Source organism: Sceloporus undulatus, chromosome 5 (genome assembly GCF_019175285.1).
Source record: "Sceloporus undulatus isolate JIND9_A2432 ecotype Alabama chromosome 5, SceUnd_v1.1, whole genome shotgun sequence".
Taxonomy (NCBI): Eukaryota; Metazoa; Chordata; class Lepidosauria; order Squamata; family Phrynosomatidae; genus Sceloporus; species Sceloporus undulatus.
Genome location: NC_056526.1, coordinates 170,810,227 through 170,832,705, shown reverse-complemented (window position 1 = coordinate 170,832,705; position 22,479 = coordinate 170,810,227). Strand labels below are relative to the sequence as shown.

The following is a 22,479-nucleotide window of genomic DNA, read 5'->3' as shown; positions in this document are numbered from 1 at the left end:
TCTGTTTTAATGTAAAAATTAGACATCTTTCTGCACAGTATTCAGTACTCATTTAGCTTTCCCATCTTCAAATGTTCTGGCATCTGGGTAGTGGAAAAGAGCAAAAGATTTCTAACAGCAAGATTTCTGTGGCTGTACTTGGCATTATAATGTCAAGTGCTATACAGACAGTAAGCTGAAAAGCAAGCATGAGCAAGAGTGGAAGGCACAGGGCCTAATTCTTGCTACTGAAAAGCTAAGAACAAATGAGTTTCAGTCTCTAGTGCTGAAAATGTCGGGCTGGTTTTCATGCTCTGACACCGATTGTTCTGCCTGTTTTACTCAGTGAGGCAATAACAGGGAAATAAATGCACAAACTCTGCTGCTTCCCACCCAGTGAACTGTGAAATACTGAGTGCTTGGTCTGGCAACTCAATTTCCTAGCAGCTCTCTATAATGCATTTACATTAAACGAAACACGGTGCTACTGACCCTTGAGGAGGAGAAAGAAGAGGAAGAGGAGGGAAATAATTTTTGGTAACCAGCCCCAAATTATAACATGTAACTTTCTAGCCACAGGCACAAAGTCTACTTCACCCTCAAACCAAGCCAAGTCTTGTCCCCACCATAGATTTTTTGCCTTAGGGCTCTTCCAGACTGGTTTAAAGAAGTGTGCATTCTTATGATAGAGTCTGTGGGGTTTTGCCTGTTGTCGGCACCCTTGTATTCACTCACTCCAGTCTTTTGGCGTTTGTATGTAGTGATTTCTTGGGTACATACTGGGGTTCTTCTAGTGTCCCCCCTTTAATTTTGGGTGTGGTGTGTTCAGATGGACCTGTGAATCCTCTATTAATTTTTTTAATGTATTTTTTTAGAGTTATAGAATTATAATGCAAAAGTGCTGTTTCACTGGTGAACAACAATGTGATCACCCTAAAAAAAAAATTAAAGAAGACTGGAGGAGAAGAAATATGGCTTGCGTTTTGTAATTGAAAAAGAAATCAGCTTGAAGGTGGGAATAAAATGTTGCATGTAGTGCTGGTAATTGCCAGAAAATGTCCAGGGTGATAGAAACATTGCTTGGATATTTTTTTTAAAAGCAAACAAACCCAAGAGCTACAATAAATATAGCAACTTCTCAGTACATTTACCCCATTTCTTAGAATCACAGAATTTTAGAACTGGAAGGGGCCACAAAGGCCATCCAGTCCAACCCATTGCCATGCAGGAACCCAGAACTAAAATATTTCAGAAAGATGCCCATCCAATCTCCGTTTAAAGACCTCCAAAGAGGAAGAGTCTACCTTCCCTCCAGCTTTTCATTCCATTGCTGAACAGCTCTTACAATAATTCTTCCTATTGTTTAGATGGACTCCCCTTTCTTTCCATTTGAATCCACTGGTTCATATTGTAGAACTTGAACACGTGAGCCCCGTTCCCAACACAATTTCATTATTCAAACAAAATGGAAAAATACTGGTTTGTGAGCAGCTGTTATCACAAATCTTGTCAGTTGTGCAATTGGACTGCTGCTGCCATTGCACTCTCTTCCAGGTTCCCCCTTAACTTTGCCTCCCTGCCCTATGACCTACTGATCATGACTTTTATTTTATTTTATTTACTTTTTGAATGAAATGCTGTTGTTCTCGTAATGTGATTTAAGTTTTTAAAAAAATAAAATAAACGGACAATGCAACAACAACAACAGAAAGCAAACCAGGCTGTTTGGGGAAAGCAATCGGGAGAAGGGACAGGAGAGAAGACTATGACACCACATGACTGTCAATGTTGTAACTGCTGCGGCAGCAATGTTTTGTACCAGAGGAGTACTGGGACTGCTGTGAGACTGGGAGCTATTGATGGGTTTCCTTCATCAACAAAAAAGGAGGCACTAACCACACTTGGCATACACAGCAGCTACGGGTTGGAGGCGACTATGTCTTGTGATACATATTTCCAAGGGTGCTATTTTATGACTGTAATCACAGTGTAAAAGCTGTGTGTAGTAATTTCTTCAGTCTCTGGAACAATGGAACAACCTTGCTCCCTTCACATTTTTAAACAGATTATCATGTCACCCCTCACTCTTCTCTTTGCCAAGCTAACAAACACAGTTCCCTAGGTCATTCTTTATAAAGCTGGGCTTCCAACTCTCGGTCAGCATGGTCACCCATCTCAGGCATGATTCATCTTGGCAATATCTTCTTGAATTGTGGTGACCAGAAATGGACACAAAGTGAGGTTTGACCAGAGCAGAAAACAGTGGTACTACTACTTTGCTTGGTCTGCATGCTTTGCTTCTGAAAATGCAGCCCAGAATAACATTGTTGGTTTGTTTACTTGTTTTGTCTACATTACACTGGAGACCTTAGTTTAAATCTGCCATGACTGATAAAGGTTTTGTGTAGATATTCCCTTGCTGCACTCTGTATTCTTTCTCATACCTGGCTTCACACTAGTAACTCCTTCCCCAACACTCTCCACGACACCAGCTGCTTCATGTCCAAGAATAATGGGGAACTTCACTGTTATTGCACCACTCAGTATATGGTCATCTGAACGACAGATTCCAGAAGCCAAGATCTAGAAGAAAGGTGAAAAATATCTCATAACAGACAATTGCTTCACATTTAGACACCAATCGCCATAACTGGCACTTGGTTGATGTTACAACCACTATTGCTGCTACTGCTGTGCCATTCTGTGATGGCCCCTGAATTTTGGATGGTTTGGTAGCAGAGTGACAGTGGGGACATAATGGAAAGTAATAGGAGGAAATGCTCTGCCCCTTTCTTGCAGAAATATACCTGAGTAACCCTAATGGGGAATTTAAAAGTTTTACCAGACAGCAAAGTTTCTTTTATGCTGTCACTTTTCTACAGTGCTGTGCTGTTATCTACAATATCTACAGTTACTGAACTGTTACCTACAGTTCCCTACATGTTTTCAAGCCTTTACAGAGTCCTGGAAAGATGTAGTCTACAGGTATTTCTTGTTGATCTGCTTCACCTTTTCTTCACCTTTTCCCCAGTAAAATGAGAGGAGAATCCATTCTTGCCAGGAGAGGTCTAGCTATGCACCAGAGCTCTAGTTACAGCAACAGAGTAGTAGTTTGAGGAAATAGTGATACCTCAATGCAGTTTGCTTTCTGATGTGAACAAGATGTCCATCACTACACTTGTATACAAACTAGCTTGGTTAACATTTGCATGTTACCTCAGTACTGGCAACAGAACAATATGCTCCATCACATCTGAAGGCAAGAGTTTGTGCTAAGAGACTCAAGGAGAAAGCAGGGAAAAACTGTTCTAGTTCCCTCCCTCTTGAGACAGATGTTCCATTCTACTCAATGGTAGAGCCAATCTGGTTTGAGAGAATGTGAGTGAACACTGATCATCTGCACTAACCTAGTTTTAGGTTTCTCTCTTTTACCTTAATACGAACTTCGTGTGCTTTTGGTGGAGCCACTTCAATTTCCACAATGCTAAATGGCTTTTTAGGTTCCCAGACTACAGCTGCTTTGCACTTGATGATCTGTGAAAATAAGAATTCAAAGACATATCCATGTTACTCTGGAAAATCAGTATTCCAAGGGATCTTGTAGCACCTTTGAGACTAAGTGAAACAAAGGAGCTGGTTGGATGAGCTTGTTTTATTTGGCCCATAAGGACAATCCATAAAAGTACTGTTTTAAAATGACTGGAAACCTTTTATAGGAGTTATATTTAAAAAGGAAGGTATAACCACACACTTGTATCTACATACATACACTGACTTGTTGAAAAATGAATTCCTTTGGACCCAGTGGGAATTACATTAAAAGTAACATGGGGAGAATCAGGTTGTAATTTTTGCTGGATTAGGACTGATAGGTTTACAAGCTACAGTGGGCCCTTGGTATCCACTGGGTTTTGATTCCAGGATCCCCCATGGATATCAAAATCTGTAGATGCTCAAGTCCCATAGCTGTGGAAGGGGAGACATCACGAGGCAATAACACCAGGACATGCAATTGGAAGGAAAAGGCCACAACTTTATTGATTAGTTTACAGATAGGGTTGGCTCAAATGCATGAGGTCTGGATCTGTTATTGACCAACCTGCCTGTTGATCAATTAACCAAGTTGCCTGCTTACGGCCAGGCCTCGGGATGACAAAGGGGTAACCGACTGATTGCACATTCACATCTCCACCTCTTGCCCCTGGGGGATGCTGCTCAGGAGTTGCCTCCGCAATGGCAACACCTCAACATTGCCAGCACCCCTAGGTCCCTCTGCAGCACAGGAAACCATGGCCACCAGATACAGGACCCATGCTACTACCCCTGGAAAGTTGTGACAGCAAGTCATGACCCCTTGCAAGAACAAAGGAAGGGAAGGTGGGGAAAGAAAAGCTGGAATGGCAAAGAATTACCATTTGGAATATTTTCAAGCCATGGCTAGTTGAATCCATGGCTGCAGAATCCATGGAGGGCTAACTGTAGCTGTTCCATTCTGTAATGTTTAAAATAATGATAATAATAATCCTGTTAATATAAGGAAAGATCATGTGGGGAACTTTGTAAATGTAAAAAATGTCAAAACTTTAAATGGCCTAAACTGAATAAGGAAGTGTTTAATTGCACTGATAGACACAGAAACACACACACACACACACACAGAGATTTATACACACACATGGGATGGAGAAATTGTGAGGTTAGAAAGGGAAAAGAGAGGGAAAGCAGGCTAAGTTGCACAGTGAGGGAGCTGTATACAAGCCATCCAGTAGGATTGTAGGTGGGTGATAAAAATTATAGGAAAACAAATAAGGCTGTTGGTCCATACGAATATGTGGATATATGCATTCCAAAAAAACCCCCCAAAAAACAACCCAGCAGCCACTGCAGTTATGTGATCTAAAATAATCCAATTCAGTAAACATGTCACCATGATAAAAATGGCCTTTTCTACTGATGTGACTTCAGGTCAGGGACGTAGCCAAGGGAGGGTTCTTGGGGTCCGGACCCCCCCCCCTTCCATTAGAAAAATGAATGGTGTGTGCTGCTGTGTTGCCGCACCCAAGCCCCATTATAATGGTGGCACTTAGTCTGGACCCCCCCCTTCCTAAAATCCTGGCTACGTCCCTACTTCGGGTGGAGGAAATGTGTGGCATTCAAGACCAATATAAATTCGGATTGAAATGGGAGAGTGTAGTGTTAACAGGGTTAAACTGGGGCAGGATACTGTGTATAGAGGACAAATGGTGTGGATTCAATCTAAGACTACCTAAGATTTCAGCTCAAAAGACATTTCTGCTGACAGTTGCACAAATTTACAATTTGCAAGCTATTTTTACACATCTGCAGTCTGACACAGCACAGTCCATTCATTCTCCCACCTCAAAACTTCTTTACTTCATTCCCAATGGATTCTTCAGCATGTGGAGAACAGGCTGTGGAAGACTTTCACAAAGAAAGCTCAAATCGTTCAGTGCCAAGAGTATTTTAATTTTTATGACTTTGTTTTGTTTCAGTGTAAAGAGAAAGGTTAGGAGAGTTATAGAACCATCTAACAAATTAAACACAGCTAGAATTTCTGCAAGGTTTGGTCATGTGTTTCTGCTTCTTGAAGAGCACCATTAGTTTCACCTCTGGTTTATACAATGTAGGAACAACCTTAGGAGGTTTATCATGGTGGGATGGTTCACAAAAAACAAAATGGGATTCAAGGTGAAAATCTTGGATCAACTTAATGTTTGTCTTTGCTTCTGGTCAAAGTGAAACACACCTATTTCCCCCCCCCCCATGTATAGATGCATCATACACGGGCGTGCCTTACGCAGCTGTCCAACATACGCTGAAAGCTGTGCTGCGCTCTGGAAAGAATAATGTGATGCGCTTCCATGGCTCAGGTGCGACCATACCATGCCACCGCGAGCATGGGCCCCATTGACTTTAATGGGGCTGGAGCATACATGGAATTTCCCTTACTGGGGGGGGGGGGGAGCGGAACGGGTCCCTCGCGTAAGGGAAGGGACCACTGTACACATATCTGGAGTGAAAAAGCAATGGTAAAAGAAAATATCTACTTACTTTCCCTGCAGTACTCATGATTATAGTTTATCAGACTCTCTGTCAGGTTGCAGCACTTCTGCCCTCCTCGATGGACAAAGGTTACTCTTGGAAGCGGTTGCTGAAATGTGTAACTTGTTTTTCAAGTAAATGAAATATTTTCAAAGATCCACCCAAAGAAAACTAGCCACTCCTCTACTGCCACTTTTTTCCAATAGTTTTCTTATCTGGAATGGTTGGCATGGTTATATGGGAGTTTTCATTTCATGTGTTGGAGCTATTTGTAAGGTTTTTCTTTTTTTGTGTGCAGATGAGTGCAAAATGTGCAAATGGATGCAAATGGTACAGTTTGAAAACTGATAACATGCATTTGGAAAATGAGAAGGAACTTGGTCAGGCTAAGTAATTATTAAGCCCACAGGCTGGAATTCTATTGATGAGTTATGAATGCGTAACTATCGTACAGTCAGCCCTCCATATCCATGGATTAAAATATTCCAAAAAAATATAAATTCCAAAAAGCAAAGCTTGATTTTGCCATTTTATATCAGGGACACCATTTTGCTATGCCATTGTATTTAATGGAACTTGAGTATCTATGGATTTTGGTACCCACGGGGAGCCCTGGTACCCAGTGCATACCAAGGATCCACTGTAGTTACAGAGTTAAGCAGTGACTTCCGGCTTTGACTTCCCCAATCCCTAGTTACAAATAAGCAGTGACTGTCATTGATGGGTGTTCATTCCCTGATCACTCAAGAAGCAGCTGACTGATGTTTTCACCACCCCCTCTTGTGAGTAATCTCTGTTTCAAGAGACAGAAATGTGGTCCATCTTGCAATTCTCCTTAATGTTGGAGATGCTCATGTGAAGGGGAGGATTTGGATCTTCAGTCAACTTCTTCCTGAGTGACAAGGGAACTGATTCCTGTTGACTTGAACTTACGTTTTGGTAAATGAGGATTTGGGGGTCAGGCCAGCAGACACTGTGTAGCTCTGTAACTACAATAGTGGGGGGATTTTCACCCTGGAGATAACAATTTGAATCCTGGCTCAGCCATATAAACCCACTGGGTGACTTTGGGCAAGGCACTCTCCCTCAGCCTCAGAGGATGGTAATAGCAAATCCCTTCTGAAGAAACTTGCCAAGAAAACCCCACAATAGGTTAACCTTAGGGTCACTATAAGTCAGAAATGACTTGAAAACACAACAACAACAACAACAACAACAACAACCATGTCCTCTAAACTAGGGGCTATGTAGGGATTGTGAATACAAAACAGGTATTTTGTATTAATAACTCTACAACAGGAAGTATGTATTAATAACTTCCCAACAGGATTCTGCTGTTAAATAACAGTCTTTATCAGGCACCAGAAAACAACAGAAGCCCAAATTTGGAAAGATACCACTTTTGGCAGTACTGCTGTAGTAATGACCCTTGCACTGATGTGCCATTGACTTAGGATTTACATGGCTGCATAAGTCACTGGACTGTCTTGTTACTTGAACTGCTACTGTATAGTGGACAACAGCCATTGAGAAGCAACCACTAATAGAGGGTGTAAGCAAGGTGTAAAGCATCCTGTGTGTTTACTTCTGTCTTTTAAAAGTGTAGGATATGAGTTAGGGACTATTGCAGGTTAAGGACCTAAGAAGGTCTTCATGCCCTGTTGCACCCAACCCTCTGAAAAAGTTGTAGAGAAATTTGTGTAGCTGAAAATCTGCTTTTAATGAAGCTCTGTTATTATTGTTATTGTTGTTGATGTGTGTCTTTAAGTTGTTTCTGACTTATGGTGATCCTAAGGCAGTGCTATAATGGGGGTTTCATGGCAAGATTTGTTCAGAGGGGAGTTGCCTTTATCTTTGCCTGAGTCTGAGAGAGTATGACTTGCCTATGGTCATGCAGGATATAGCAGGGATTTGAAACCTGGCCTCCAAAATCATCATCCTGCACTTGAATCACTACACCACAGTTCTCTCTGTTGCTACCGCAGAAATATATATTTGCAATCTATGATTTTTGTTTTGTGTTCATTTTTGGTTTTGTTGTGTTTTTGTTTTGCCCTTTTCCCCCTCTGGGACCCATGCTAGTATTGTGGTTTGAGCATTGGACTAAATCTCTGGAGGCCAAGGTTCAAATCCCCGCTCAGCTATTGAAACCCACTGTGTGACCTTGGGAAAATCACACACTCTCAACCTCAGAAAACCCCATGATAGGTTTGTCTTAGGGTCACTATAAGTCGAAAATGACTTGAAGGCACACAGCAACAACAAATAAAGTAACTGCATATGAATTCAAAGATATAGCCATGTTAGTTTGTGGAATCAGTATGTAGAGAGATCTTGTACCACCTTTGAGACTGAAAGAAAGACGTTAGCAGCATGAGCCTTCACAGTCTTAAGTCTACTTCCTCAGATGTGTTTGGTGGAGTGGATGTAGACTTAAGTCTACGAAAGTTCATGCTGCCAACTTTTTTCTTTAGTTAGGGGCTGTACAGACTGGCATCAAAGGCCGGCATGGGGGCGGAGTGGGGGCATGGCATCCACATAATGCACACCACAACTCTGCCCCCATGCCAGAGAGATGCCACATGCCCCACCACATGGTGGGCGGTATCATGGTGTTTCTCTGGCACTGTGTCCAGATGACACAGCCTCAAAGAAGCACTGAAAAGCTGCAGCGCCATCGGCTATTGCACCCTTTCTACACTGAAAAGAGGAGCTGCTTTTTGCAGCTCCTTTTTGTGCTGCAGAAAGGCCTGATCAGGGCTGCAGCATGCAGTTGCTGTGGCCCCAATTTGGGAAAGAAAGAAGTGGCTGCAGGTTGCCCTTAGGGGCAGTCCGTTCAGCCCCTTAGTCTGAAAGTAACTGCATATGGTTAATGTTTGTATTGTTTCTGAATTGTATCATCATCCATATAAAAGCTAAATGAATAAATAAATACAAACATCAACTGCTATTCAATAACAGCAAAATTGTCCACTTGTATCAGTATCACACACTATTCACATTTTAATAGGAGCCCTGGTGGCACAGTGGAAGGTTGCAAGTGCAATACTAGCAAAAAGGCTCAAGCTTGACTCAGGCTTGCATCCTTCCAAGGTCGCTAATATGAGTACCCAGCTTGTTGGGGACAATTAGCTTACAATTGTAAACTGCTTAGACACTATTAGTTCACTATGAAGTGGTATATAAATGAAGCTGTCTGTTTGTGTTTTGTTTTGCTATTATTATTATTATTATTATTATTATTATTATTATTATTATTATCTGATCTTCACCCCACTTTCCATTTGAATCTGAGGAAAATCCACATCTAGCTAGTAAGCAAGAGGTTAAGAATTGTCTATGAGACTACGCCTACAGCGAGTCCAGTTGCCTGACTCAGATTCTGTACAGTGTTTTTACCAAAGATAAGAGCCTCCTTGGGCTAACAAGCAGCTTGGAGGAATGCTGCTTGTTCAGATAAAGTTTTAATTCTTCAGCAAATTCTACAACAGTAAGACATATTGGAAATAAAAGGTTAACATAAACGCAGTTGGAAGTAAGTCTGATTTTAGTTGCAGTATGGCTTTTACAGTTATAACCTTGTATGCAAAAGCCTCAAGGCTTTCCTTATGGTAGTACATTTCTACATTTCCCATTTTCTTATAGGAGCCAAAATGTGCTGCCAAAGTTTATTTATTTCACATGCAACTAGCCTGTTTCCCCAATATTTCAATGTTTTAAATTAATGAATAAAGTCATAGCAACAACTGATTCTCCTTCTTTCTTGGGCAGAGACTTCTTGATGTGGAATCAGTGTGTAATGTGAAAGGACCCTAAGACTCTGATCACTGTGACTTTAATATCAAGTGAGCTGCCCACCTCCATTCCTTGTGTTATTTGTAGTATTTTTTTATGTTGAATGGATCTGATGGTTTCAAATGTTTCTGTTTGCGTATTTTTGTCTGCACATACCGAGAAGACTCATGAGCTGATGTGCAATCATTTGAGACTGTGTAAATGGTTTGAACATTGGACTATGGGTTTGAATCCCTGCTCAAGCATAAAAACTTACTGGGTGACCTTGGTCAAATCACACTCTCAGTTTCAGAGGATGGCAATGGCAAACCTGAAGAAACTTGCCAAGAAAACCATATGATAGGGTCACCATAAGTCAAGTTCACCTTGGAGTCACCATCAATCAAAAATGACTTGGAGGCACACTACTACAACAACAATGGCATGTAGGGTTTCCGAAACAGAGACAACAACCTTAGCCAGACATAGGAAACTTAGTAGAATAGTATCATTACATTTCGTTAATTATGAATAAACTAGACCTTCTCCCATACCACACCATTCAGAATCCTATGTAATGTTTTTGTACTAATATTACTCATAAATTGTAATTCCTGTGTACCATTATGTTGTAGCATAAACAACTAGCAAAATTAAAATTATATCTTTAAATTACAATATCAAAGCCTAAATGTATTTCCGTATACATAGTTTCATGTGGTGAAAGTGAAAATTAGATAAGATGTGATATTTCAAAAGAAAAATTAAAAATAATATATAGATATTGTTAAATTAAAATTTAAAATTTTATTTTAAAAAAAAATTAAAAGCTTGAGGCCTCTCCTTTCTCCTCCTACTGAACCTTGCCTCATTGACATCATTGCTTCCACTTCCATTATTTTAAAGGAACACATGTGAACACTACAATCTGTTTTTGCCAAAAGCATTGTTACACTGGATTAATGCACCAACAGGAGTCCAGCATAAACTGTTCAGTTTTGAAATGTATGATTATTCTTCTCATTGTTGTATCATTGAACATTGTTTCTGGAGTACTGAAAGCAGGAATTACAGGACAAGACTATATTGTATTTAACATTGTAATTACAATACAAATGTAATTATCTTGGGATCACTCTACAAGCTGATAAAATAGCAGTGCTACAGGCAACATAGTAGAATCCAGTTCTTTCCAAAGATGTCCCATTATGAATTGTGTGGTCAGGTGATCTGGGAGAATTCAGTTTGCAGGGGCCACTGTCACTTTCTTCACGACTGGATTTTTTTAAAACACCAGAACACTACGAATACTGAAAAATCAGAAAAAGGTTTAAGGAGATTATGAACTTTGTTCTACACATCAGGGTGAATAAGATGCGTCCAGACCATACTGAAGTAAATGGGACTTACTTTAATTATGTTTACTAAACAGTAGATATCATTTGCTATGCAAATTTAGCTATTTCACATGTTCTTTTCTGGAATATCTATTTTCTTCTTACCTCTTGCTTTTCTCTCTTTATAAACAATGAGTGATACAAGATGCGGATCCCTCCCTCCCCTCACTATTTTTCTTCATTTGGCATATTTGTAGCTCCAAAAATGTACCTCAGCGGTTAATTCTAAATCTCATAGATGAATGATCTAAGTTCCACGTCCACAAAAATATCCCAGGTTCCTAGTGTCTGTCTCCACTGCATTATGTTACATTATACCGATTTAACTGTCATGGCTTCTCATCTCATCAGCTAGGGATATAAATAGTTTTACCATTTCATTCTCACTTGTAAAAATTAATAATGTCTGAATTTCTCCCACCTTTGCAGGGGATAACTACTATGTCTGTGAAGTTTTTGCTCAGTATTCAAACATCCTGAAACATTTCAGAAAACAATTATAAGCAGAAATATATTTTAAAATGCAAATAGATTGTTCCCAGAAATATACAATGGGATTATTTACAAAAACTGTGTTGTTGTTGTTTTTGCAAAAATCACAATTTTTGTACAACTGCTGATAGGTGTTTCTGTAGACAGTGTTTTTTAAAGCCCCAAAGACATTTCCTCCCAGAATAAAAGCCTCAGTTCCAGAAACACCGTCAGAAATGCTGCACCAGAGGGTATGAGGTATAATGTTATGATTATGGAGCTGTATTACTGACATGTTATATATAACTGTGCCAGTGAATTGCAATGAGACACAGTGGGGCACCTAAAAAAATGGCCTGTTGCACAACAGGAGTTCCCATTGCACTTGGGACACATATGGACACATATTTACTGCAATTAGTTGTGCTTCAACACTGTTGTGCAATGGCCATACTGCTGGCTTGTCTTGCATAAATGGTCCCAATAGTGTACTTATGTCTCTCTTCTGGACATTGCACAATTGTGGAATTCAGCTTTGTAAAATTGACAGTTTATAGGCCATAAGTTCCCAATGGGATGCCAACCATCTCTTTTATGTGCAGAAAATTGTGTTTTTCCACAAAACCACAATTTTTGCACAAAAATGAGTTCTTCTGGAAGCAGTATTTTTTAAATACAAACATGTATTTTGTAGCACAACCTTCACATTCTTGTACAAAAAATAAAAATAAAACATGCCAACATGTAATTCTGTAGAAAATAATTTCTTAGAACATTTCAGGACATGTGAATACCAGGCAAAATCTTATCTTGCTTTTCAGATATTCTTCTAGGCCCACTTTCCTGAATTGTCAGGAAACCCAAATAGAAACAAATAAAAGTGAATAGTCTTTCCAACCCTATCATCAACACTCTGAAGATTGCTGGGGATTGTATTTTGGTGAGGTGCTAAATTCATCCTGATTCTCTGATACCCATAATCCCAGGCCTGTGTGGAATACCTGCATGTGAATAAATACATCTTCACTTCAAGAGTGCTACTTCCCACGAGAGGAAGGAGGATGCCCTTGCTCCTGTGCTAAAGAAAGTCGTGTGGGCTAACAACTGAACAAGGCTATTGATTGTTAAACAGCTTTAAGTAAAGATATGCTAGCTCTTGGTTACCATTTGGGCCACACTTGCTCCCTTTTATGTGGACCAAGGATGACTGTAAAAGAAAGTTTTACCTTTTCCCTGCCCGGAGCAGTTCAAACCCTTCATTGATTTTGTCCAAGGGCATGGTGTGGGTAATGAGTGGATCTAAAGTAAACTTTTTCTGCATGAAATCGGAAACCAGTCTTGGGACTGAATCTTTGCTTTTCCAGCCTGCAAATAAGAAATATGTGGTTAAGATACAGCAGGCAGATTACAGTACCATGAAATATGTTTGTTAAAGGTCTGCTGCTCTTATAATTTTTTTAGCCTGAACCAGTGTTGTAACCCTGATGGTTTTATATTGGCTGGCTAAGGCTGGTGGGATTTGTAGTTCAGCAACATCCAGGAAATTGCAATTGCTCAGTCTCATCTATCTCCATGGAACACACTGAGAATTTTGTGCAATCCTAAATTAGTGTGTCAACAAGATATGACAAGTGGGTTACAGTGCTGCAATCAATAAATATTAAAAGTATTATGGTTAGAGAGATTCTTAGCCTGAACCAGCATTGAACAATGTTAACAATCTTTTATTTGCCATGCTGGCTAAATCTAATAGGTTTTGCAGTTCAGCAATGTCTCAAGGAGTATAGACAAATTCAGCTATCTTCATGCGTGCTGGGATTGCTGAAAATGCCATATGATGTCAGTGCCAAATAGGGTGTTCTTGATCTTCCTCACTCATGGCTTCTATGGTACATATGGCAAGGCTGGGTTTCCAGTAAAGTAAGTGTGTGTGTGTGTGTGTGTGTGTGTGTGTGTGTTTGTGTGTGATTTCAGGCCATACCTCCAAATATAGATCCTTTCCAAGTGCGGCCAGTGAAGATAAGTGAAGGGGAGAAAGTAATCTCTGACACTTCAGGAGGCACTCCCACAATCACACTTGTGCCATAGTTCATGTTGCATGAAGCCATTGCGGCAGTCTAAAAGCAAATCCAAAGTCACACATTCAGATCAAACTGTGGGAAATATCTCTTATGCCTGCCTTACCACCTTCTACTGCCTTGAAGAATAAGACCATTTCTATTTTGGTTTTACTTTACAAGAGAATATTGAAATTACCACCCCCCTTCTCCAAACCATCTCCATAGATAATAGTTGTGTATACATAACCTTAAGAAATTTCATGGAGGGAAATGTCTACATCCTAGCCAGAGGAGATCCATTGCATTAAAGGGATTAACCTATGTGTTGACTCACTGAAGAATTGGTTCAGTGGGTGTGCACTAATTTGGACTAGCAAATGTGGCTGGTGCAGTTCCTGGACTCAACTTTTGTGACCCCTGAGATCCTACATCAGTCCCTTTAACTTCCCATTTTAAAATAAAATCCATGTAACTTTTGTCCCCAAACAACAGTGAATGAAATGCATGAAGACATATGAGAATACCCCCACCCTACAAGCAAATTGCACTCCCATAAGCTCCAATATCTCTGGGTTTCTTTGCAAGCCCAATCAAAATGATGATAGGAAGTGACTTGTCATTTTGGGAGGGACTGCTGAGGAAAATAGAGGTATTGGGGCTCATTGTATGGAAGTGCAATGTGAAGTGTGGTTGAGGGGGGAAATTAGCCCTCGGCCCCCTTGCAATCGCTCACCCTTACTCTAGAAACTAATGACTGAATGAAGAAAATTATTGGAGCAGAATTTCAGGGAGAGGGGTGAGAACAGGAAGAAAAATAATGAAGACATTTCTCTTCCATTTCAAGTCTTTTGTACAATTTCATGTACGTACCATAGTGTCAGTACGCCCAATCACTTCAAGCGAATAATCAACACCATCCCCATTAGTCATATCAAACAGCACTTCATTGATGGGCTTCTTGAAATCCAGGGGGTTGACACACTCGGTGGCTCCCAGTTCTTTAGCTTTGGGAAATTTATCCTTGTTGATGTCAACCCCGATAATTCGGGAGGCTCCAGCTGCCTTACAACCCATCACTGCTGAAAGGCCAACTCCTCCCAGTCCAAAAACGGCACAGGTAGAGCCAGGCTCCACCTACATCAAAATAAAAATAATAATCCTGAGACCAAGAGTAAGTGTATAGTTATTAAATATTAAATAACACACAAATAAACATGGCATGCAATTCATAATATGCTCTCTAACTCTGATTTATTTATTTTTGCTTGACTCTATGGTTTTCAGTCTGTTAGGAAGTTACATTATTACAAACTAAGTTATGATCATATGAAGTTGAACTGAGTCATTGGACCATTCTCATGTTCATATTCTCAAGGGGAGAGTGGAGGCATAGATGTATCATTCAAAGACCTAGCTGTTTGAGTCTGGAGAATTAGGAGGTAGAGGGATCTTGTAGCACCTTTGAGATTAACTGAAAGAAACAAGCTGGTAGCATGAACTTTTGTAGACTTGAGTCTGCTTCCTCAGATACATGCAGCTTCTTTTTTCATTCTCAAAAATACTGTAAGACCTCTTTGCATTGGGGTCATTTTGTAAATGGAGCTAGTAGCATGGCCATTTCACAGTGTTCACAATGCATGTTGTGTCCCAATGCACATTATCTTCCATTATGCAATGGGATCCCTCGTTTCACAGTGGGATCCCTTGTATGATGTCTTGTTGTGACTTGTCACAATTCATGGTTGTGTATCTTGTCAGTAATGTAACTCTGTCATCATAGGGCTATGTATATAGGATCAGGGCTGTGGATTTTGCATTATGGAGCAAACCTTTTAAAAAGGGTTCACCTTTAAAAAAGGATTCACAAGCAATTATTCCCACAAGACAAATGCTTAATTGGTGGGCCATAAACACAAATTATGGATATGCCACAAATTCCTCATGCTGCAGGTCACCCAGCTATGCTGTAATCCATACCTTTGCAGAATTAATGGCAGCACCATAGCCAGTGGAAAATCCACAGCCAATCAGACACACTTTCTCAGGAGGAGCAGCAGCATCAATTTTGGCCACAGAATCTTCATGGACTACAGTGTATTCGGTAAAAGTGCCAGTGCCAATAAACTTGTAGATTGGTTGTCCTTTGTAAGTGAACCTGCTGGTGCCATCGTACATCAGTCCAGTAGGTACTCCAAAGCTTTAAAATATGAAAAGGAGAAATCAGAGAGGTGTGGGGTCTGCCAAAGACAAAACACATTACAGAACTATTCTGTTGTATTCCTTTCTTTGTACCACACCCTTTCTCCCAAGCCTAGGACTTGAGGTAGCTAATAAAGGAAAAAGAATTACAGTTAAAGCACACATGCAGCTAAAGACATGAAAAAGGTATGAGTTAAAATAGTATTAAAATAGTATTTGGTTTGCATCTATTGATGAAAATGACTTTTCTGTATGTTAACATCTATGCAAATCCTACAGTAAGTTTTTTTAAACTATAGAATTGAAACCATTTAAACCATTGATTTAAAAGCAGAAAATATATGTAGTGCAGCACACTTTGAACCCCCCCTTTAAAAATAAAATAAAACAATCAATTCTGAAAAGCCTTTTTGAATCAAAAAGGTCTTCACTTGCTGAGGAAAGGACAGCAAAGAGAGCTTCATTGTTGCCTTCTTAGGAATCAAGCTTCAGAATGTGGGACCAACCATGAAGAAGGCCCTACTAGAATCTAATGCTAGAAATAACAACAACTTACTCAGCTTTTTTGCAGCAATTGCCTTTGGGATGTATGCAAGGACTGCATTTTCCACATTGAGGGAGAAAGAGTGGAATGACTTTGTCTCCTGAGAATTATTTAAAAAAAAAAAAGGTATTGTGAGCCTGCCTGAAATTTCCAGATATATTAATGGCATGAAAGTGGGTATACGTAAAGTGGAACAATGAGTATATTGTTGTGGCTGTACCTTCAGGTTGTTTCTGACTTACAGCAACCCTAAGCTGAACCTATCATGAGTTTTTTTTTTTACAAGATCTGTTCAAAAGGGGTTTGTACTCTGTATACTTTCCCATACCTGGCTTCACACTAGTAACTCCTTCCCCAATACTCTCCACGACACCAGCTGCTTCGTGACCAAGAATAATAGGAAAGTTCACGTGTATTGCACCAGTCAGTACATGGTCGTCTGAACGACAGATTCCTGAAGCCAGTATCTGAAAAGAAAGTGAAAGATATCTCACATTGGACAATTACTTTATGTTTAGACACCAACTGTCACGATAACAGTTCCTGCTGTTATTACCATACCACTCTGACATAGTTACTGGGTTCTGCAGAATGGTTTGGCAGCAGAGTGGCATTGGGAGCATACTGGAAAGTAATAAGAGGAAAATTTTGCCTTTTTCCTGCAGAAACATGCCCAAGTAACACAAATAGGGGATTTAAAATGTTCACCAAACAGCAAGCTTTCTTTCAGGCTGTCACTTTTCTGCAGTTCCTTGCATGCTCTAATACATCTATTGGGTTCTGTAAAGACATAGTCTACAGGCATTGCATGTCAAGATGATTCACTTTTCCCCAACTAAATCGGGAGAATAAGCCATTCTAGTAATGAGAAGTCTAGCTATGCACAAGAGCTCTAGTTCCTGCAACAGAGTGGTTGTTTGAGAAACTAATGATGGTTTTCCGATGTGAGTAAGATGCCCATGACCACACACATATGCAAACTAACTTGGCTAACACTTGCATGTTACCTCAATACTGGCAAGAGAACTAAATGCTTCAACTGTGTGCTCTTGCCCAAAAGGCAAGAATTTGTTTTAGAATCCTCAAAGTGGATGGCAGGGAAAGGCTGTTCCTTAATCTTTACCACTTTTGGCAGATGCTCCACTCTACCCAATGGTAGAGCCAACCTAGTAAGAATGAATGTGAGTGAATACCAGTCATCAACACTAACCCAGTTTTAGGTTTCTCTCTTTTACCTTAATGCGAACTTCATGTGCTTTTGGTGGAGCCACTTCTATTTCCACAATGCTAAATGGTTTCTTAGGTTCCCAGACTATAGCTGCTTTGCACTTGATGATCTGTGAAAATAATAAGAGGTAAGATAGAATTCTTACATGAGGGGTGGGAATCATGCAATGACCTACAAGTATGGGCTGCACCTCCCAGCATTTCTTACCATTGGCAATGCTGGTTAGGGCTCATGGGTGTTGCAGTCTAACATTGTTCGGAGGGCTGCATGCATCCCAAACCTATTCCACATGTAATAAAAATTGTGCAGTGTAATCAGTGTGATCTCATGAACAGGCATTATATGCTGCTTCTCCAGTTCCTACAGCAGTTTACAGTGGGACTTACCCTTTAAATGCTGAACAGTGCTTGTTCTCAGGGCTAGATTAAGATATGATGAAGTGGTATCCTGAGCTCCTATCCTATCTACTAAGTTCAAGGGCACTCCTTATCATTATTAAGAAAATGTGTGGGTGGGTATTATTTCAACTATTATGTAAAACTTGAAGTGTAATGTTATTTAGTTATATTAGCAGCCCTTCAGAATCTGGGGCCCTTAACTAAATCCACACTATTTGTGCCCTACTAAGATTATTCAAGATTGCAGCTATTGCTGCTGACAGTTGTGCAAGATTACTATTTGCAAGTTGGTTTTGCCCATCTGCAGTCTGACGCAGTACAGTCCATTCTCCCACTTCAGGAGTCTTCCATTTCATTCCCACAATATTCTTCCACATGTGGAGAACAGGCCACGGAAGACATTAACAAAGAAAGCTTGACTCCTTCAGTGTCAGAAGGAGGATTTCTGATTGTTATATTTTCATTTTCTTTTAGTAGAAAAAGAAAAGCCAGGAGTCAAAGACCCATCTAACAAATGAAACACACCTAGAGTACTTGAAAGTTTTAGTCATGTGTTTCTACTTCCTAAAAAGCACCATTAATCCCACCTCTACTCTGTGCAAGGTAGAACAACCATGGAACTTTTGTTATGCTGGGGTTACAGGGTGAAATGGTTTATGAAAAATAAACAGACACTATAGAAGCCACATTCCGGGAAGTTCTTGATGAACCCTATGTTATCCTTTACTCCTTGTTAAAGTGCAGCATGGCCACACACACACCTGAAGTGAACAAGCAAGGTTAAAAGAAACCATGTACTTACTTTCCCTGCAGTGCTCATGATTCTAGGCTTTGTTGTAATGTATCAGATTCTCTGCGCAGTTTTAGAGCTTCTAGTCTGCCCTTCTAGATGGACAAAGTTCACTCTCAAAAGCAGTGGATGAGAAGACGTGAGTAATCTTTCCAATATATTTTCTTAGACCCACCCCAAGAAAATTAGCCACTCCTCTACTGATAGTTCCTTCCAACAATTTCCTTACTTGGAGTGATTAGAAAGGTCATATGGAGTTTTCACTTTTAGTGCCATGTGTATTAGAGCCAAGTACAGTTGTGATGAACAAGTAGTGAGGACCACTGTACTGATATAAATGCCATTGAATTAGGATAAGCGCTGGTGGTGCATGAGCCATTGAGCTGTCATTTTACTTAATAAACTAACACAGATTCTGAAACAAACTGCTGCTGTATAGTAGGTAAGAATAATTTGTTCTTGTGGAGAAACAGCTACTAATACAGGGTGTAAGGAAGAAGCAAAGCAAGTTTTGTGTTCATTTGGTTTTTAAAGTGTAGAGTAGGGGTTAGCAACTGTTGAGGGTTAGAGGCTGCATTGCTCCCCCAGGGGCCAAAGGAGGCCACACTACCATGCTGCACCTCACACCCAAAACTGTAGGGAAATTCGTGCAGTTGGAAATCTGCTATTAAGGAAGCCCTAACTGTTGGTACAATGGAAATACATGTTTTTACTACATGCTTTCTCTTTCTGGGTTTTGGGTCCCCGTCCCCCCGCCCGCCCTGTTTGTTTGAGCTGTTGCATTTTGTAGCTTTATCATTTTGTAGCTCTGGGGCTGTTGATGGATTTTTGGGTTTCTTTTTTTGGTAGAAATTGCTTATAAATGATTGCTGGGATCCTATATCACCTTTTACATCACATAACTCTACATATGTCTAGTTACATAGCAGAGATGCTAAGAAATCCCTTTACTGAATTGTAAAGGTGCATAATGGGACACCAGCAAGAGTGCTTGTTGTACATTGGTGCCCAATGAACATCAGGACTGGTGTGATATGTATCGGGACTGATGAGGTGCACATCCAGACTAATGCACATCAGTCTCATTGTGTATAGGTCCTGTTCTGCACTAAGCATCAATGTACACTGAGCCCTTTGCTGGCTTTGCTATGTAGCAATATGACTGCAGTCCTCTACTGAATATGGATGTTATGTGACAGTTTAGTTCTAATTCCTGCATACATAAGTCCACTTACAAAGATGTAAGTTTTTAACAGGATTCCAAATGATGTTTCTATTGTTTCTGTATTGTACTACCATACATAGGAAAGCATAATAAAACAATACAAACATCAATAATTATTCAACAAAAATGTTCACTTTCACAAGTACCATCCCTTGTCTACAGTTAATTGTTTGTCACTGTTATTTTATTTCCCCTACTCCCAAAGTGTGAATCTAAGAAAAATCCTACAAGTCTAACGCCAATTACTAATGCCAGAGTACAGTATACTGCTCAGTGAGCTTTAAAATAGTTTGTTGGGGCAAAATACAGTCCTGGCTATGCATCCCTAATTAGTCAGTCATCGTGGAACTTAGAATGGCTATCCTATAAGAAATTCATATCTGGTTGCATTGGTGTCGATAGCTAGAATTGTGTATCAGCAACAGATGAGTAAATTTAGGAAACCCTTTTGGACTCACAATAACTTCTTTTTTCTCCCCCACCCTTCTTTACTGGGCATCAATTGTATGTGGAGAATGAAGTTTAATTTTCCACTAATCAGAACATTTTTTGGGGGGGAGGGGGGGTCAGGCATGGGGAGGTTACGTAATTCTGATCTGCAGTGCAGAAATACTTTAGTTTGATACTGCTTTAACCTCTGACACACAGTGAAGACCCAAAGGAGTTAGTAGAAAAATGCTGATGGATTTAGTTAATCATTATTAGGTTAAAAAGTCAAATTCAACTGAGTTTACATTAGAAGGGCAGAGTCTTTGCTGTTGACATGCATTATGAATGTATCTGACTAAGTTTGGCAGGAGGAGGCAGTTGCCAAAAAACCCACTTAACCTGAGGTAATCAATGTCGGATTCCCCCCCCCCCCCCCCGAGTATTTCTGAAAGATTCAGATTCTTGGCTGTGTGAATAACCAATGCAAATAGACCTGGGATAAACATTTGCATCATCAACTGCATCTTCATTTGAGTGCTGACACATGTGAGCAATTAAACTTGAAGAGATGCACATAGATGTGGTTCCATAATGTGAATAACAAACCCGGAAAGTGTGAGTGAGATTATTCACATAGTTGTACTAAAAACAATGTGTTAATGACCTCCAAGATCTGTTTTCTTGTCAAACAAGGAGCAGTAGATTGATATTTCTGCCACCATCCCTCCAGTGCTAGGAAGAACTGCTACTGGGATCATGTTTCTGATTATCTCACTGGAGATTGCTGGCAGGACCATGGTGGAAATGTTAGTCTGTTCTGCTCCATTCAGCAGGAGAACAGACCTCTATAACTTACAGCAGCGGATGCCCAGTAAAATAGGTTTGGAGGACAAATAGTACCACAATTGTGAATATGTAGGGATCATAGAATCATAGAATCATAGAGTTGGAAGAGACCACTAGGGCCATCCAGTCCAACCCCCTGCCATGCAGGAAATCCAAATCAAAGCATCCCTGACAGATGGCCATCCAGCCTCTGTTTAAAGACCTCCAAGGAAGGAGACTCTATCACCCTCCGAGGGAGTGCATTCCATTGTCGAACAGCCCTTACTGTCAGGAAGTTCCTCCTAATGTTCAGGTGGAATCTCTTTTCCTGTAGCTTGCATCCATTGTTCCGGGTCCTGTTCTCTGGAGCAGCAGAAAACAAGCTTGCTCCCTCTTCAATATGACATCCCTTCAAATATTTAAACAGGGCGATCATATCACCTCTTAACCTTCTTTTCTCCAGGCTAAACATCCTCAGCTCCCTAAGTCGTTCCTCATAGGGCATGGTTTCCAGACCCTTCACCATTTTTGTCGCCCTCCTTTGGACACGCTCAAGTTTCTCAATGTCCTTTCTGAATTGTGGCGCCCAGAACTGGACACAATATTCTAGGTGGGGCCTGACCAAAGCAGAATACAGTGGCACTATTACTTCTCTTGATCTAGACACTATACTGCTATTGATGCAGCCTAAAATATCATTGGCCTTTTTAGCTGCCGCATCACACTGTTCACTCATGTTCAACTTGTGGTCTACATGGACTCCTAGATCCCTTTCACACGTAGTTTCATTCAGCCAGGTGTCACCCATCCTATATCTGTGCATCATGAATAGGAATCAGGTTGTTGTTGTTGTTGTTGTTGTGTGCCTTTAAGTAATTTCCAGTTTATGGTGATCTTAAGTCATTTTCTTGAACAGATTTGTTCAGAGGATTTTTTGCCTTTGCCTTCCTCTGCAGCTGAGAGAGTATGACTTGCCCAAGGTATCCCAATGGGTTTCCATGGCCAAGTGGGCATTCAAACCCTGGTCTCCAGAGTCATAAACCAATACATAAACCGTTACACCACACTGAGTTTCTAAAGATTAAGTTAGAAATGTG

At 40.3% G+C, this 22,479-nt stretch overlaps 2 protein-coding genes across 3 annotated transcripts in view; both read right to left on the bottom strand.

The window, feature by feature from the left end:
- Window positions 1-6,208, bottom strand: part of LOC121932235 (alcohol dehydrogenase 1B-like) — a 17,395-nt gene extending 11,187 nt beyond the window's left edge. The window contains exons 1-3 of the mRNA XM_042470743.1: window positions 6,052-6,208; window positions 3,412-3,513; window positions 2,424-2,562 (exon numbers count right to left, since the gene is read on the bottom strand). Coding sequence (XP_042326677.1) covers window positions 2,424-2,562; window positions 3,412-3,513; window positions 6,052-6,069 — 259 coding nt within the window. The 5' untranslated portion in view covers window positions 6,070-6,208. The remainder of the gene's footprint in view (window positions 1-2,423; window positions 2,563-3,411; window positions 3,514-6,051) is intronic.
- A 3,363-nt stretch (window positions 6,209-9,571) lies between these two features.
- On the bottom strand, window positions 9,572-19,068 carry LOC121932244 (alcohol dehydrogenase 1B). 2 transcript variants are annotated; one of them, XM_042470757.1, is made up of 10 exons: window positions 18,916-18,998; window positions 17,923-17,995; window positions 17,723-17,824; window positions 16,816-16,954; window positions 16,500-16,587; window positions 15,722-15,941; window positions 14,615-14,878; window positions 13,666-13,801; window positions 12,911-13,049; window positions 9,572-11,126 (listed from the first exon to the last, which is right to left on the bottom strand). In XM_042470757.1, the coding sequence occupies exons 2-10, from the start codon at window positions 17,923-17,925 to the stop codon at window positions 11,102-11,104; spliced, it is 1,116 nt and encodes a 371-aa protein (XP_042326691.1). In that variant the 5' UTR covers window positions 17,926-17,995; window positions 18,916-18,998; the 3' UTR covers window positions 9,572-11,101. The 2 variants fall into 2 exon arrangements, with proteins under 2 accessions (XP_042326691.1, XP_042326690.1); XM_042470756.1 differs by lacking the exon at window positions 17,923-17,995 and having other exon boundaries at window positions 18,916-19,068.
- Window positions 19,069-22,479: the final 3,411 nt, after the last annotated feature.